This window comes from Oenanthe melanoleuca, chromosome 1A, assembly GCF_029582105.1.
Source record: "Oenanthe melanoleuca isolate GR-GAL-2019-014 chromosome 1A, OMel1.0, whole genome shotgun sequence".
Lineage (NCBI taxonomy): Eukaryota > Metazoa > Chordata > Aves > Passeriformes > Muscicapidae > Oenanthe > Oenanthe melanoleuca.
The window spans coordinates 3822212-3837092 of NC_079334.1; the positions used below are offsets into that span (position 1 = coordinate 3822212).

A 14881-nucleotide genomic window follows, 5' to 3' on the forward strand; every position below is an offset into this window, starting at 1 on the left:
AGGTCGGCTTAGCAGGGATGAAACTGGCTGGGCAGTTAAATTTAGACAGGTAAACATTCCGAGGGGAAGAGCTGGGGTTCACACAGCCCTGGTGTCTGCCTGGCCAGCCCCTGGGGACAGCCCTTCAAAGGCTGCTGGGGTGCTGAGGCACCTCAAATTGGGCTGCTGGGGCCAGTGGGCTGGGAGCACACAACTCTGGGGGCACCTTCACCCCAGCATTTGCTCCGAGCATCTTCCTGCCTGGCAGCATCCCCAGCAAGCAGGAGAGCTGCTGAGAGAAGCATGGAGGACACTGCAGAGCAAAGAAAGGTGCAAATCTTGGGAATTTACAAAAAGGGACAGAAAGAGACCTCGCCAAGGAAACCTACCAAGGGAAACCAAACCAGCATCAGTGTGGCCATTGGGGCGTCAAAGCCCCTTTGAGCTCCCTTTCAGAGAGGAAAAAAGAGTAAAAGAACTGAAAACAAGGAGTTAAGTCTTGCAAACTCAGCCTCTGGAGCTTGAGTCATGCAGACCCCAACTGGAGGGGACACACAGCACTTCCCCCCAGCCCTGCCTGCAGCCCCCAGGGAGCTCAGTGCCTGTTTTACAGCTCCAAGGACAAGGATCCATCCCCACAGGCAGACACACTGCAGCCATGGGCAATGGGCAGCTGTGCAGTCACAGGGCAGGGACAGCATCCCCACTATGGGGAGCTGCAGTGCCCTGAGTGACCACCTGCCCCAGGGACCCTGCAGCTCCACTTGGACACAGCAAGGCTTGCCTGAGCTTAATCCAGTCCTAAGGCAAAGCTTGGAAGGGGGCAGTAGATCCCAGGGTCTGCTCTCATCTCATCCTGTCCGTACAGCCTCAGCCAGTTGTCTCTGCAGCGAGTCCAAGAACTTGCACTTCAGTAAAACATCCCTTCCAAGGAGACACCCCGTCCTTGTTGGAAGGTTTAAGAGCTGGAGAAGCAAATGCTGCCTTTGGTTGTTTGTTCTGAAGGTTAATCACTCTGCTGTTAAAAACACTGCCTGTTTCTAACAGAGCTTGAATGCACAACCACATGCCTTAAGTTCTCCTCTTGAATTAGAAAGCTCTCTGAGCACCAGCTGCTTTCAGAGCAAGGTATCACACCATGCCACATCTTAATGTTCTTTCTGAAATGCTACCCAGGTCCTCATTCCTTAAATCTCCCATTAGAAAAGGACTTTTTCTTAGGCGAGGAGAAATTCTCCTGAGCCCTCTCTGCGCTGCCTTCAGTTTAAATAAAGTCTGTGTGCCTTCTCCCAGGAAGCAAAGCTCCCTTTCTATGCAAAAGTGGAATCAAACCACAGACTGCCCTTTCTTACATAACATGCCTTGGCTGTCCACATCCTGATTTTACAAGCACTGTGTTTAAAAGTCTCTCTGAAGTGCTCAGTATGTGTGTGTGCGCGTGTGTGTCCAATTTATCTGGAAATGATGAAATGGTTTTCACTCGAACTTTGATCAGCTGCTAGGAAAAAAAAAATCTTATGAATAGAAACAATTTATATTCATTTAAATGAGCAATCATGCAGTTTTCAGAAAAGAGCTGGTTTCCCTGTGTGCCTTGAAACCCAAACCCAACAACTTCAGGACAAAAGACTCAAGATGTGAAGCAGTCCAGAAACAGAGGGGCCCACTGGGCTAGAGAAAGGGACAAATAGCTTAAAGGTAACTTTAAATTTCACAGTATTTGATCTCTTTCTAAAAGAACAAGCTCCTGGAGACTTCACTATACAAAAATGTTAATTTTTCTTTAAAACACAGGACCCCCAAATTTCTAGACCCAGCTCTTTCCTAATTTCTACTTTTTTTCCAACTGATGTAATGAATTCTGGCAGACTGGGAGGGAAAGAAGACTTCTCAGGGCTGGGAACCTGCAGCCACAACTTCAGTTTCAGCTTTCCTAAACAGAGATCAGCCACATGTGGAAGGACACTTTCAATGTCCGTGCACAGAGGCAAGGGAAAGGACACAGGGGCTGCTCACAGCTTCTGAGAGGTGTGCTAATACTGAAAGGGAGGGACTCCTTTCCAGAGGGAAGGGATCTGTTGCAGAGATTCCTGGGCACAGAAACGTGAGAGAGCAATGGTACCTGTGAGCAGAGGAAACCCAGGGCTGGAATGGGGCCACACACTTCCCCAGCTCTGCCTCCTGACCCTCACTGGCAGCTCATCCTCACAGACTCTGCTATTTTCTTTAAAGAAGGATAAAAACCCGAGTAGCTGGGCTAGTTCTTCTGCACACATGGCAGCTCATCCCATACACTGGATGTTTGGGGTGGAAAACATTCCACCTGAATTCTTGCACAGCCCAACCTTCACCTTGGCTAAACCCAGGAGTCCATGCACAGGACATTGGTTTAGGAGGAGAACGTCTCTCTCCTGCCAGCCTTCAGAAAGCCCACTTCTTTCTCTTTTGGGACAAAGAGCACATACCCAGCTTGGTTCTCCATTTACAGCTGCATCTTCTGTGACACAAGACAGGCACCAGCAGAAAAAGTGGTCCCTTCAACTCAGGTGTCAATGCCCAGCAGCAAATGTGGGAAGGAAGGACCATGCCAGGCTCACACTGAGCACTGGTGTGATGTGGGGAAGGTGGGGGAGGCAGTGGAGATGTGCATGCACCAGGCAGATGGACGAAGATGAGTGCAAAGGAGAAAGAGACCTTGTGTGTGCCCAATGCTGAGTGGCACAAAAGCCCTAAAGGGCACCAAAAAAGAGCCCTCCACACCTAGGCAGATAAGCAAGCATTGATGCACACAGTCCTCGTGTGCAGGTGATGTGGAGCAGAGCAGATTGCACTGGAAATGTGCAGGTGCACACCCAAGGTTTTGGCTATGAAGAAACTGAAGTAAGAGCTTAAGTACCAGTACACGTGTAAGAAACAGCTCTGTCACAAAAAACCCTGATCCCAAAGGTGAACAGATGAGTATGTGGGGGCAGGCAGCAAGGCAAGAGTGATGATGATGATGATGATGATGATGACACGCTGTAGGACAGCCAAGAATGCCTTAAGAGGTAGGTGAAAGTTGGACAGAGAGACTTACAGGGACACTCACCTGATGGCAGAGGAAAAGTATCAAAAACATGGGGCAACAAAGTGTACCAGAGCTCACAAAAATGCCTTTGGGGAAGCTGTTTTACCCATACCACTAAGGGAAGTATTGCACCACAATTCCCAGAAGAAAAACCAAGTTTCATAGAAGAGCGTGTCTGTCACAGACACAGCTGGGATGCTCATGCCCTGGTACTGTGAAACCGGGCACACTTTCACTTCCCATCTGTGCTTCCAAAAGCACAGGGACCCTTTCCCACCACATCCCACGGCCCGTGCTGGCACACACAGCACACGGGTGAGAAGGACTCTGTGGCTGCTCCCAGGGAAGCCGCCGTGCTCATGCCCAGGGAAAGGATTCTCCTCGTCTGACAGTAAAACCCCTGTGCTCCACCTCACCGGAGTAACATCTGTTTGGTGAACTCCTGTCTGTCACGCCCGAGGAACATCTGTTTGAGCAGCACGGCGCCCGCCGCCCGGAGGAGCATCCCTGACAGCCGAGGGTGGCCCCGGCACCGCGGTCACACCGAGGGGCCGCCCCGGATCGGCCCAGCCCCGCGCTCCGCTCGCCGCGGGGGCGGCTCGGCCCCGACGAGCCCTGCCCGCCACCGGGGCTGCTCGGGGCACGGCGATCCCGCCGCTCCCGGGGCTCCTGCCGGGCTGGGCGGCAAAGCGCGGCCGCGTCTCCCGGGTGCGGGGAGCGGCAGAGCCCCGGTGCCGCCCGCGCCGCCTCCCGCCCCCTCGGGGGCCGCACGGGGCCGGGACGGGACGGGGCGAGCCCGGGGGTCCGCAGCGCCCCAGCACCTCCCGCCTCCTCCCGCGGGCCGGGGCCGCCTCCTACCTGCATCTCCCGGGCGGCGGCCGCAGGTGAGGGGAGCCCGCGTCGGGCGCGGGGCTGCGCGTCCCGCTCGGCCGCAGACCGCGAGGGGACGCACCTGCCCCGGGGGCCGCCGCCGGGCCGAGCCCCTGCCGCTGCCTGAGGGGAGCGGGGACGCTGCCGGCGCTGCGCTCCCCGGGCCGCGCTGGGCTCCGGCGGCGGCGGCACCGAGCGCGGCTCCCGGCCCGAGCAGGCGGCGGCGGCGAGTGCCGGGCCCGGGAGGTGCCGGCGGATCCCGGGGGCTCCGGCCGCCTCCGCCCCGCCTCCCCCCGCCCCGGCCCGCCCCCCGCGCCCGGCGCCCGCCCCGCCGCGGGCACCGCCGCTCCCGGCGCGGGGCCGGCCGGGCTGGCCCGGGCCGAGTCGGGGCCCGCTGCCGTCGGGGGCCGTGCTGGCCGTGGGGACCGAACGCTGGGCCGGCTCCCTCCCCGCGGGATGCTCGGACACGCGTGTGTCGCTCCCAGCGCATCCCTGCCCGGCTGCCCGGTCCCGCCGCTGTCAGCGTCCCCGGAGAGCTCCGAGCACCCTGCCCGTGTGGCTGCTGGCCCGGGAGACAACGAGCCGGGAGCCAGAACCCCTCCGGTGCGGGCGGCGGGGTTCCTGGTCCCCGCCAGCGGAAGGGGTGACCCGCTGCTTCATCGCAGGGATTTTTGACATCTGTCTCCCAGTGCGGGTGGGCGGCTGGGTGGCAATGAAGGTGCGAACGAGGCAGGGCCCGCTGCGGGGATGCTGTTGAAATAAACTAGCACGGTTCGGGATGTTGTTGAAATAGACTGGCAAAGTTCGGGCGCGCTGTTGAAATAGACTAGCAAAGTTTGGCTCGGGAGACGGTGCTCGAAGCTCTTGATGGGGCTGGCACTCAACAAGCACATCCACCCCTCGCCTGCAACACCAGGAATCACACTGGGGGCTGTCCCCCACCTTCCTTCCCATAAAACTTCACAGATTCGCAGCCAGATCCCGTTCTCACTTTTCCTGGCAGAAGCAGCAGTAGCTGCACAGGCATTAGCAGGATCGCCGCGAATTTCTTTTGGTGTGACTGCAGGCGGTGCCAACCCCCGGGACTGCTGGGCAGCTCCGTGCACAGAGACAGGATTTACATGCCTGGTCTCCGAGCTCGGTGGCAGCTCTGCAGCAGCCAGAAGTTACACTTGTTGTGTCCAGCATCTCTGGGCCCCACACCAGGGGCATCCAAAGCCCCCACACAGCAGGAGCTGCAGAGCCTCACACACGGTGCAAAGAGCACCTTCTGCTCCTACACGTACACGGACTCACACATAGAAGGATCCAAATGGAATTACCTCGGGGAGGCATTTCGCCCCTGGAATTCCTCATTGTACTGGCTTGGGACAAAATGCAGCTTGAGACACCCACCCCGACACAAGCATCTTGTTTCAAACAGCTCTGAGCATCCATTTGGGTTCAGAGTGGAAATACATTTTTAGAGGAGCAGGTAAGTGTTTGAATACAGGCTACACATTACAAGAATTAGAAGGCTCCAGCTGTCTTAATTTATGACCAAGTGTGCCAGTGTTTCCCATCACTGCAGTCATTAATGACACTTTCTTTTAATGGAATAGGAGGTAGAGGAGGTACAGCTAGAGGTAAATAGTAACCCAGTGTTGGTGGCAGGAAATAAGGAACCATTGTCCTCAGTGCTGTGTAACCAGAAAGATATTAGTTGGTACAGCAAATGCCAACTAATTAAAGGGCAAAGGATGTCTTGAAATTGCAGCTGGCTGCAGGGACTTTTAGGTGCCAGCTTTTTTGCTCTGAGGTAAAGCCTGTTTGCCATATGGGCTGCTGTTCCCTGCTTGTCTGTCCAACTTCTAACTTGCACGTAAAGGCTGCACAGAGGAGAGGCAGGTGCTGCTCTGGGGAGACAGCAAACAGCAGGGACCCCTCCTGGGGACCTGGAGGTGGGAAGGGGAGTGTCACAGAACTGAGGCTCGGTAACAAATCGCTTGGTCTGTAAAGTGCTTTTCCACAAGGGACAGCTGGCCACAGCAGGTCAGAGATCCTCACCCATCCTCACAGGAATCCTCCTGGGGCTGGCACTGCTTCACACCCCAGGATGGTGTCTTACATCAGGGTTAGAGGGAGCAGACGGGAAGGCAGAGCTGCTGGACCACCAGCAGAGGTGGATGGGCAGCACTGGATACATGTGTTCCTTAAAATCCTCAGCTATGGGCCATGGGGATTATTCCAAAAGTAGACCAGGTTATTGAAATACCATGCTGGCCTCAGCATAGTCCATGAGGAAGATGGGAACCCCTGCAGCTTTAATCCATCCTTGATGTCTCCACTGCTGCTATGGTGGGATGAGAAGGGCCATTAAGAGATTCATACTGTGTGTCAGGGCTTGCTGGGTGCCAGAAAGGGCAGGAGGCACAGCTTGGGGTGTGCATCTCCAAAACTGGGTGGGAGTGATTTCCCAGCTGGCCTGAAGTGTCCTGAGCCAGCAGGAACGAGGTGCATGGCCCATTTCAGAGGTCTGTGTGTCACAAGGGGGATGCATTGGCAGTGCTGCCACTGCTGAGGACAAAAGTCCCCACAGAATGAGTTGGTCATGGTGTTGGTGTTGGTGGGTGATGACAAGAGGCCACCAATTGCTTTACCTTATTGTGTCCTCTCTGCTGAACTGTCTTTGTTTTCTTCCTGGAAGGAAAAAAGTTGATTGCCTTCTTTTCTTCTTTTATCCTAGTCTCTCCCACGAGATTGACTTATCTTCCACCAAAACAACACCCTATGGATGTCATTCCATAGATTGTGTCCACTGAACCCATTCCTCCATCTACAGAGCAGAGCTTGTATTCAGCCAGAGTGATCTTTACTAGGTGTTGGTAAGGGGCCACGAGCTGCCTGTAAGGAGGGGCTCCTTCTCCTCTCAGCTGCCAAAGGTGTTGTCCATGTGCTCTTTACACATCCCAATATGATTAAACCTTGCTGATTTAATAATGGGCAGCCTCCACAGCTGGATCTGGGCAGGATGTGGACTCCAGTTCATGACTAGAGTCTGGGATGTGACTAATATTGGTGGGAGACACTGCACAGCACACCCAGGGAAGATGTTCCATCTGCTCTGTTGCGAAAAGCATCTTAACCCATGCAGCTCCTGGGAGAGCACAAGCTGTTTTATTCCTCCTCATCTCACTGGAACATTCCTATGGCTCCAACTGTCCTCATGCTCCTCCTTCTCTTCTACTACAGCAGTGGATCTTGTGTCTCTCCCCTCACTGGTCTCTGCTACCAGTGACCAGGAGGAGGATGGGGAAGTGCTCAAAATATTTGAGATGTGGAAATACTAAGCTCACCTTGCAGAGAAGAAGAGCAATTTAAAATGTATTAAGGAATAAAAATCCCTCTCAGCTAAGGGCAGGGCCCTGCAGAATATATTGAGAAGGAGGACACCTTATCACTAGATATCACTCAGCCATGTGGCTCCAACTTTTCTTAAGGCAGGTGTAGCCCAGTCTAGCAGTTCAGTCTAGCTCTGATCTCTTGGGAAGTTTCTTACATCCCTGTTGCACCTGCACAATCGTCTTCCCCCTGGTCAGCTGATCCTGTGTGCTCTCAGCATCCAGGATAGAGCTGAGGCAGAGATGATGCCTATCCTGGGACAGCTTTCAAGGAGGAGAAATATTCACTGTGCTTCTTGCATTGACATGGACCTTTTTTTTGTCCTTTACCACTGGTGGGGGCAATCCCTGTGCTGGGATTACCACGAGTAGTAGAAGCAAGTGAGAGGAAGTGAATTTGTGAGGAGCTGGACACATTTCCAGCAGTGAGATTGTTACGAGTCAAGGTGGAATTTGTGGAAATGGGGAAAAAAAGTAATCTTGAGCTCCTGCCAAAGGAGAGCTCATTCCAGACAAGCTACCTGATGTGACCTGCCTTGCAGGTGTGAAAACCTTCATTGACCCACCCCCACATTCTCTACCTGCCCCTGCAAACACCGAAGGAAAGCATCACCTCATTCCCAGCCTCTGCCCTCGTGGGAAGCAGCCAGTTTCCTTGGGGCGTAAAGCTCATGACCTGAGAATCTGTGGCACTCCACAAAAGGAAGTATAGGCTAAACTTCTGAAACATTTTCTAAAGTTGACGTCTTTCAAAATGATGGAATTGTCTGCCCAGGGACACGTGGATGCTCCACTCCTTGAGTCAGAGGCAGGACCTGACAATGCAGGGGAGATGTCACCCTGCATCAGGGAGAGACAGTGAGGGGGGAGAGAGGAAATACATTAGATGACTTGAACCATTTCCAGCTCTAATTGCTATGATTTTGCAGTAGTTTTCCCAGCCCCAAGTATAACATTAACCATCAAAGCACGATTTCACTCATGGTCAATTAAACCAGGATTCATCTGGCTTGACATCACCAAGAGAAATCCATCCTGGACTCAGGGACACCCTGCTGAGAAAACACAGGAGCCAGACAGGGGCTGGACACTGGTCATCCTGTGGGACAGGCAGAAGATGCTGCCTTTAGAGGTGGACATCTCCAAGTATTCTCTTCCCTTCTGCAGCACAGGACACAAAGGGAATGCAGCAACTGTATGATGTGCAAACACCTTTCCTCACCTCAGTGATCACTAGTAGGGTCCCTGGGATTGATCTTCCTGTCTGGATGGTCCTGCTGGCTGGGGGTCTGCTCCAGAGGTCAGATGGAGACAGCCTGCAATGCTGGCTGACATGTGCAGCCCTTGCAGGGCCAGGCTACCTTTCCACATTCAGTGGCTGCTCTGTCCAGTTTGCCCCCTGGTCCTCCAACACAGACCTGGGAACCCATCCAGGGGTTCAGAGTCTGGAGCTGCTGAGGTCCACGGCGTGGAGCCAGGGAATGGCTCTCCCACGGCTGCAGCTCTCCTCCATGCTCTTCCTCCACAGTGCCAGGGGTGAGCCAAGCCACTCACTGGGTTCAGAAAACCAAGAGATGAAATAACAGAAGGCCTTGTGAAGATTCTGGGGTTTAAGGGATGCAGCAGTAACCAGGCTGACCTGGCAGCTGCCTGGCTTGCCTGTCTCCACCTAAGCTGGTAGCACGGCTGGGGAGAGCACAGAGAGTTCAGGTCTCCTCATTTAGCCCTTTAATCATTAGACAGGCACTCCCAACCGCGGGTTCTGTGGTCTGGCTGAGTTAAACTGTAACTGCCCCCTCGGCGGCCCCTGCCAGGATCCCTGGCCGCAGGGACCAGGGCACAGCAGCCTCCCACAGAGCCCCCCAGCCCTGGGAGCTGGCTGGCAGGGACAGCCCGAGCACAGGCTGCTGTGGAGAGTGCTCTGCATCCCAGAGGGTGTAGGGATGGATAGGGCCCTGCTGGGCTCTGTTCCATGGAGCTGGGAGAGCTCCCCCACCCCTCCCTCCTGTGGACAGATAAACATCACCTGTGCCATGGCACTGCTGGAAAAGGGGGACAGGAGATGGCCCTGGGGCCAGCCCGGGGTCCCAAACCCTGTGCCTTGCCACATACAGAGCACAGCTCCCTGGTTTGGGGAGGCACAGGGCCACAGCCACAGCCAGACAGTGAGGTAGTCTGCATCAACTTCCCTCTTCTAGGACCAAGTCCCTCCATCTCTTCTACTTGGCTTAAACCCCGAGGTGAAGGAGCTGTACATCCCTCCCAAAAGTTTATTGGTATGAATTATGACAACTCTGGATGGATATTCCCTCCCTCCCTGCCTTATCTTCCCTTTGTAATTTCTTTCTTCACTTGCTCAAACATTCTCCCATGTTTCTTTCCCGGCCCCACAGGCACTGCTGTTGGTGGGCATGGAGGGCAGAACCCCACAAACCCCAGAGCTGGGGTGAGAGCCACTCCCTGGGCTCGCTTGGTGCCTCTGCTTGGGCACTCCCTGACGCCCTGGTGGCCCTGGGGACACGCAGGTGACACAGCTGGCTTCTGGGGAGGGTGGCACTTCCTCTGTGGCCTGGCAGGTGCAAGGGGAGGAAATAAAATGTGCTGAGACACCAAGCCAGGAGGGTGTGACCAGTGCTGCCCTGCCACCAGTGCCACAGTGCCACCAGTGCCACCAGTGCCACCAGGCAGTGGGCAGAGGCTGGGTGAGTTGGGAACACCACTGTGCAGAACAGCACAGTGTTAGGACTGTGGGGCTGCAGAGGGAGGATCAGGGCAGCAGGCAGGGAGATGAGATCTGTGATATAGTTAATGTGTGCTGCCTGGGAGGGATGTCACAGCCTGGGGACAGGCACTATTTACAGCTACTGAAGCCATAGCACATTTCCTGTTTTTATTTCTGGGCTCCACAAATCCCAGGGACAAACTGGAGGGTGTCAGCAAGGCTCTGCAGCTCCTGTGCTGCTCTGACATCCTCCTGCAAACCAGCCTGGTGACAAAAAAGCCTTTGTATGAAAATCACTGTGTTTTGTAGGCTCCAAAGTGCCCTTTGATGACAAATGCCTTTGCTTAATAGTCTCACCTTCACAATGAGGGCTGAAGAGAACACAAATGTAATCCCTGGACACTGTAGCTTCTAAACAAACAAACAAACAAACAAACAAACAAACAAACAAACAAACAAACAAACATATAGCATGGGTAATATATGGGCTTACACAAACACCAGCACTAAAACATGCCAAGTAGGCAGAGATGGAAACGATAATAACCAAAGCACCAAAGTGCAGTCACAAGATACAAAGAAGGAAGAAACCACATGGCAATTGATGGTTTTCTTCTAAGGCACTCAGATGTTGTCATGAATATGGCCCAGGCACCAAACAAAGGGCTGTGCATGGATGCTGATGCTCCCATGGCACAAGCAGCCCTTGGCACATCTCAAGGGTTTGTTCATGGAAAAAGTGTGTGCTTGTATGTATTTACACATGCAAGAAACTAAAGATGTAGAAACCACTGAGTTCTAGCTCAGAATCCTGTAGTGTACTCTTGCAAAGGTAAAATTAAAGACATCAGAGTTCCCCCATGCAATTTAAGTGCAATTGTGTATGTGTTCTGTATTTTCTGTGGTTGACATCCTGATGTGATGACTCTGAATTTTCAGCTTGAGACATGGATTTTCCAGGATGTGCACAGCACCTACCTGCTAACACCACTTGTGGCATCTGAACTTACACCAAATCACTAAATGTTTCATCACATCCTGGGACTGTAATTAAACACACCTGCAAAAAAACCGAAGAAAAACTCCCCAAAAAACCCAAAGCAAAAAAATCCCCAAACCCAAAGAAGCCGACAAAAAGGGAAGACACCATGATTCATGCCCCAAAACATATTTGCTCATGTGCTTAAGATCTTGTTTTTCACTCTGGCAGGAGTTTTTTGTGGATTCAATTCTTGTTTTTGAGCCTTTACCATTCACTGAAGCTACATTTTTCTTTATTTCCCTCCAGCAATGAGAGCTGGAATTCTTTTTTGGGTTTCTTCTTTTGGTAAATGTAGATGAGGACCCTCTTTCCATCACAGGGCTTCAGGGGCTGTGTTTGGAAGAACCAAATGTCATAGAAGATTGTAACCTTGTGTTTTGACTTTAAGATATGGCTTGTATATTACTCCTTTTATAGCAGCATGAATGACATCAGACACAGAGATCTGTGGAGAGCAAACAAGCTTTTGTGAGGTTCAGAGGGCCAAATCTTCCTCTTGTGGACCTTCATGAGGATATAAAATTGGGTTTTAGGGGGAACCACATCATTCATTGTCTGTGAGTTACAGGAACCTTCCCAAGCACACAGAACCTGAATTCCCAGGCATCAGAGCTCCATTTAGAGCCTGAACTGCAGCTGGTAGATGCTGACAGAGCAGGGGGAGCTGGCCTTTGACACATCTTTGGCTGATTTGCTCTATTTTCTTACATTTCCTCAGCTCTTCTATGTAGAGAAGGTGCTAGCAGCTAATGGAGCTGGTGCTGCAGTGAGGGCGTGCTTCAGGACACCTGGACAGCCCAGACCAGCTCAGGTTTGGCTGCAAGCTGGGCAGGAAGTGGTGGCTGCCAGTGACTCTTCACACATCCACACATCCTCCCAAATGATCCGTGACATCTCCAGCGCAGCACAGCGGGCTGCAGCACACCCACAGCAGCACAGCCCCAGGCTCCATCCTGCCCCAACCTGCCCAGATACCATCTGCAGATTGCACAGCTAGCCATGAGCACCAGCAGCAGGGCTGTGCTGAGCAAGCCTCTCAGCAGAAAAACAAACCCAGGGAAAGCTGCATCATCCTCTGGAAGCCCTGAGCCGGGAACAAGCAGAGGAAAGCTCTGGCTCAGCGTTAGGCTGGGTCACTTTGCTGCACGGATCCAGGACTGGTTTCACAGTGAAGTCATTGCTCCTGCCTGTCACTCATGCAGAGGAAGCCTCTGGGTCATCCCTGATATTTGTCTGCAGCTCCAGAGGTGGCTTTGATCTGCTCTTCTGACAGATGGGCACGGACCATTGTGTACTGCTGCTGTTGTCAGGAGTCATCACTTCATTAACCAACAGGGGAAATTAGAACCTCCAACCACAAGGGTGAGGAGCAGCCTTTGCTTGGCACCTTGGGCACTGAGCCTGGCTTGGGCTACTGGGGGAGACTGCAAAGGCACTGGGTGCAGCACATCTCCAGCATCCACCACCTGGCACAGTGCCTGTTCCTGTGGCTGTCTGAAGCCAGCAGCTGCTGCCTGTCCCTGGCACACCAGGCTTGTGTGACCCTGCCCAGGTCCATGAGCAACCAGGGGTGGCAAGTGTCAACCCCTCCCTGCCGCACCATCCTGATGGAAGATGTGAACTTGCATTATATCTTGCTGACCAATCCCAGTTTTATAATTTCCTCCGGGTTCCTCCAGGGTCTAGTCAGGGGTCTAATTTGGATGCAAGGTGTCATGTTGCTGCCAAACTAACAGGAGAGGACCCTTCAGAGGGCACTGGTAGGAAGCTCAATCACTGCAGCCATGGAGGGTTTTAAATGCACAAGGGGAACTTGTGTTTTATTGTCTTTATCTGTCCTCAAGACAGTGTTTCACACTTCTCATATCACTGGGGCAGGAAAAAGAGTCATCTTACAGTATTGTACTAGAAATGGTCACAAGGGAGTTTGCAGGAGACACCAACTTGTTCCCAGCTCCTCCTGAAGGAACAGCAGCACTAAGTGCTTTGGGGTAGCAGTTCTTGTGCTTGCCATGCCTGCCAGGTATCTGAAAGCTGTCCAAAGTAACCAGCAAACCCCTCGTGTGTAACCACTTTGGATTAAAAAATAAAGATAACAGAAGTGGGTGCTGCTTTCTGAGACGTGCAGAAAATTGGCAGAGCTGAAAAACTGGGCACTACTGCCCCAAAGCATTTTGCTGGTTTGTCATCTGAGCAGACAATGGGAGTGATGGAGTTACTGCTGCTGAACTGATTGCTGAGCTGAGCCCTGGCAACTGGCAGGCAGTGTGCTCCTAGCCCCACACAAATCTAAGGGAGGATGGCAGCTGACACAGTACTGCCAGCTACCACTGTCCTCTCCAGCCCTTGCCACGGTCCTACATCATCCTCACTGAGATTCCTGGTTTTCCACACAAAACCCTGTTGTAGGGCCTCCTCTGGTGCCAGCAGGAATTCCCACTCATCCTGGTTCACTTTGCATCTTTGGAGCCCCAAGAGTCTGTAAAGACATGAATATTCACCAGTTGTGCCAAAGAGGCCCCTTGGGAGCAGAGCCAAGCTCTGCACAAACCTGTTAAGAGTTTGGTTACTACATCAGCTGCATTCTGCCAGAAATGCTTAAACAAAATACGAAAAGAAAAAGGGAAAAGAGGATATCATGGACAAGTGTCATTCTCATGGATTTATAGCTCCCCAAATAAACTCCTTTGTAGAGTCAAAATTATCAAGGAGGAGTCACTCAGGTGTCAGCCTGGGTGAGAGAGCAGCAGTGCAGACACTCACTTGTGATCTGTGCTACAGCTGAACCTCCCTGGCTTTGCTGGGTGCCATCAGCCTGTGGAAGTTCCCTGGCTGCTCCTGCTGCTCAGCCCCAGCTCTCTCTGAAAACCACCTTACACAGTCACCACTTGAATTGGGAAAACATACCTGAATCCAAAATATGCTACTTTATAATGAAGGATATCAGCAGAAGTGGCAACAGTTCAAAATATCCTTAGAAGGAGCTTTCTCAAACTTTGATGACTACCACCACCACAATGCTCATCATAACTATTAATGCTAAATTAATTAAATCATAGATGAATGACATGAACTGCTGATTGAAGTCATGTGGGGACTGAAAAAAAAAAAAAGAGACACTGAAATTAAATTTACCTCTTTCTGCACTTTGCACTCAGTCTTTGAATCCCATGTGCATGTATTGCACATTCTCCAGTCACTGAGTATCAGATGCAGCATTTTGGAGCTCTTTGCAACTGCAGCCTACAAGTGCCTGCAAACACAGAAGTGTATGCCCCTTCTGTGACATGTCAGTCACTTCACTGTCAGACAGTCTCAAATATTTCATTTGGGACTTTGGGAAAGGTTTGTGTTGCTGCCAGGAACAACCTGGCTGGGAAAGTCAATGTGCTTTGTAGACAATAAGGAAGAACAGAGGAAGAACATCCATTTACCTCCAGTTTAATGTCAAATTGTATCTCCAAGTCTTGGAATTCCTGATAAGCCTCAGGCACTCTACGGTGTCTGATCACAGTTAATGCTCAGCTCTGTGGCTGAAGAAACAGAACTCCTCTTTGCTAGGTGAAGAGCTGGATTATAAAACCCACCAGAAATAAGTGGGGGCAATTACAGGTCAGAGATATGGGCATGGGGAAATGCTGGAATGCCAGGGAGAAACAGCACAAACAGGAGCAGCCCTCCTAATGTCTAAGCTACCATTAGCATGAGGGACAATTTAAAGCACCAAAGTAATGAGAGGCTTGTGACAGAACTGGTGGTCTTGGATGGCAGCAGTGGCAGGGTCTGTACAATTACCCGTTCAAAGAAATCAATTAACCCTG

General features: G+C 52.3%; 1 protein-coding gene across 1 annotated transcript in view; it reads right to left on the reverse strand.

Moving 5' to 3' along the window:
- The window catches only part of WNT5B (Wnt family member 5B), a 66626-nt gene extending 62458 nt beyond the window's left edge, over nt 1-4168 (reverse strand). The window contains exon 1 of the mRNA XM_056516324.1: nt 3905-4168. Within this exon, the coding sequence (XP_056372299.1) occupies nt 3905-3910 (6 nt within the window). The 5' untranslated portion in view covers nt 3911-4168. The remainder of the gene's footprint in view (nt 1-3904) is intronic.
- Nucleotides 4169-14881: the final 10713 nt, after the last annotated feature.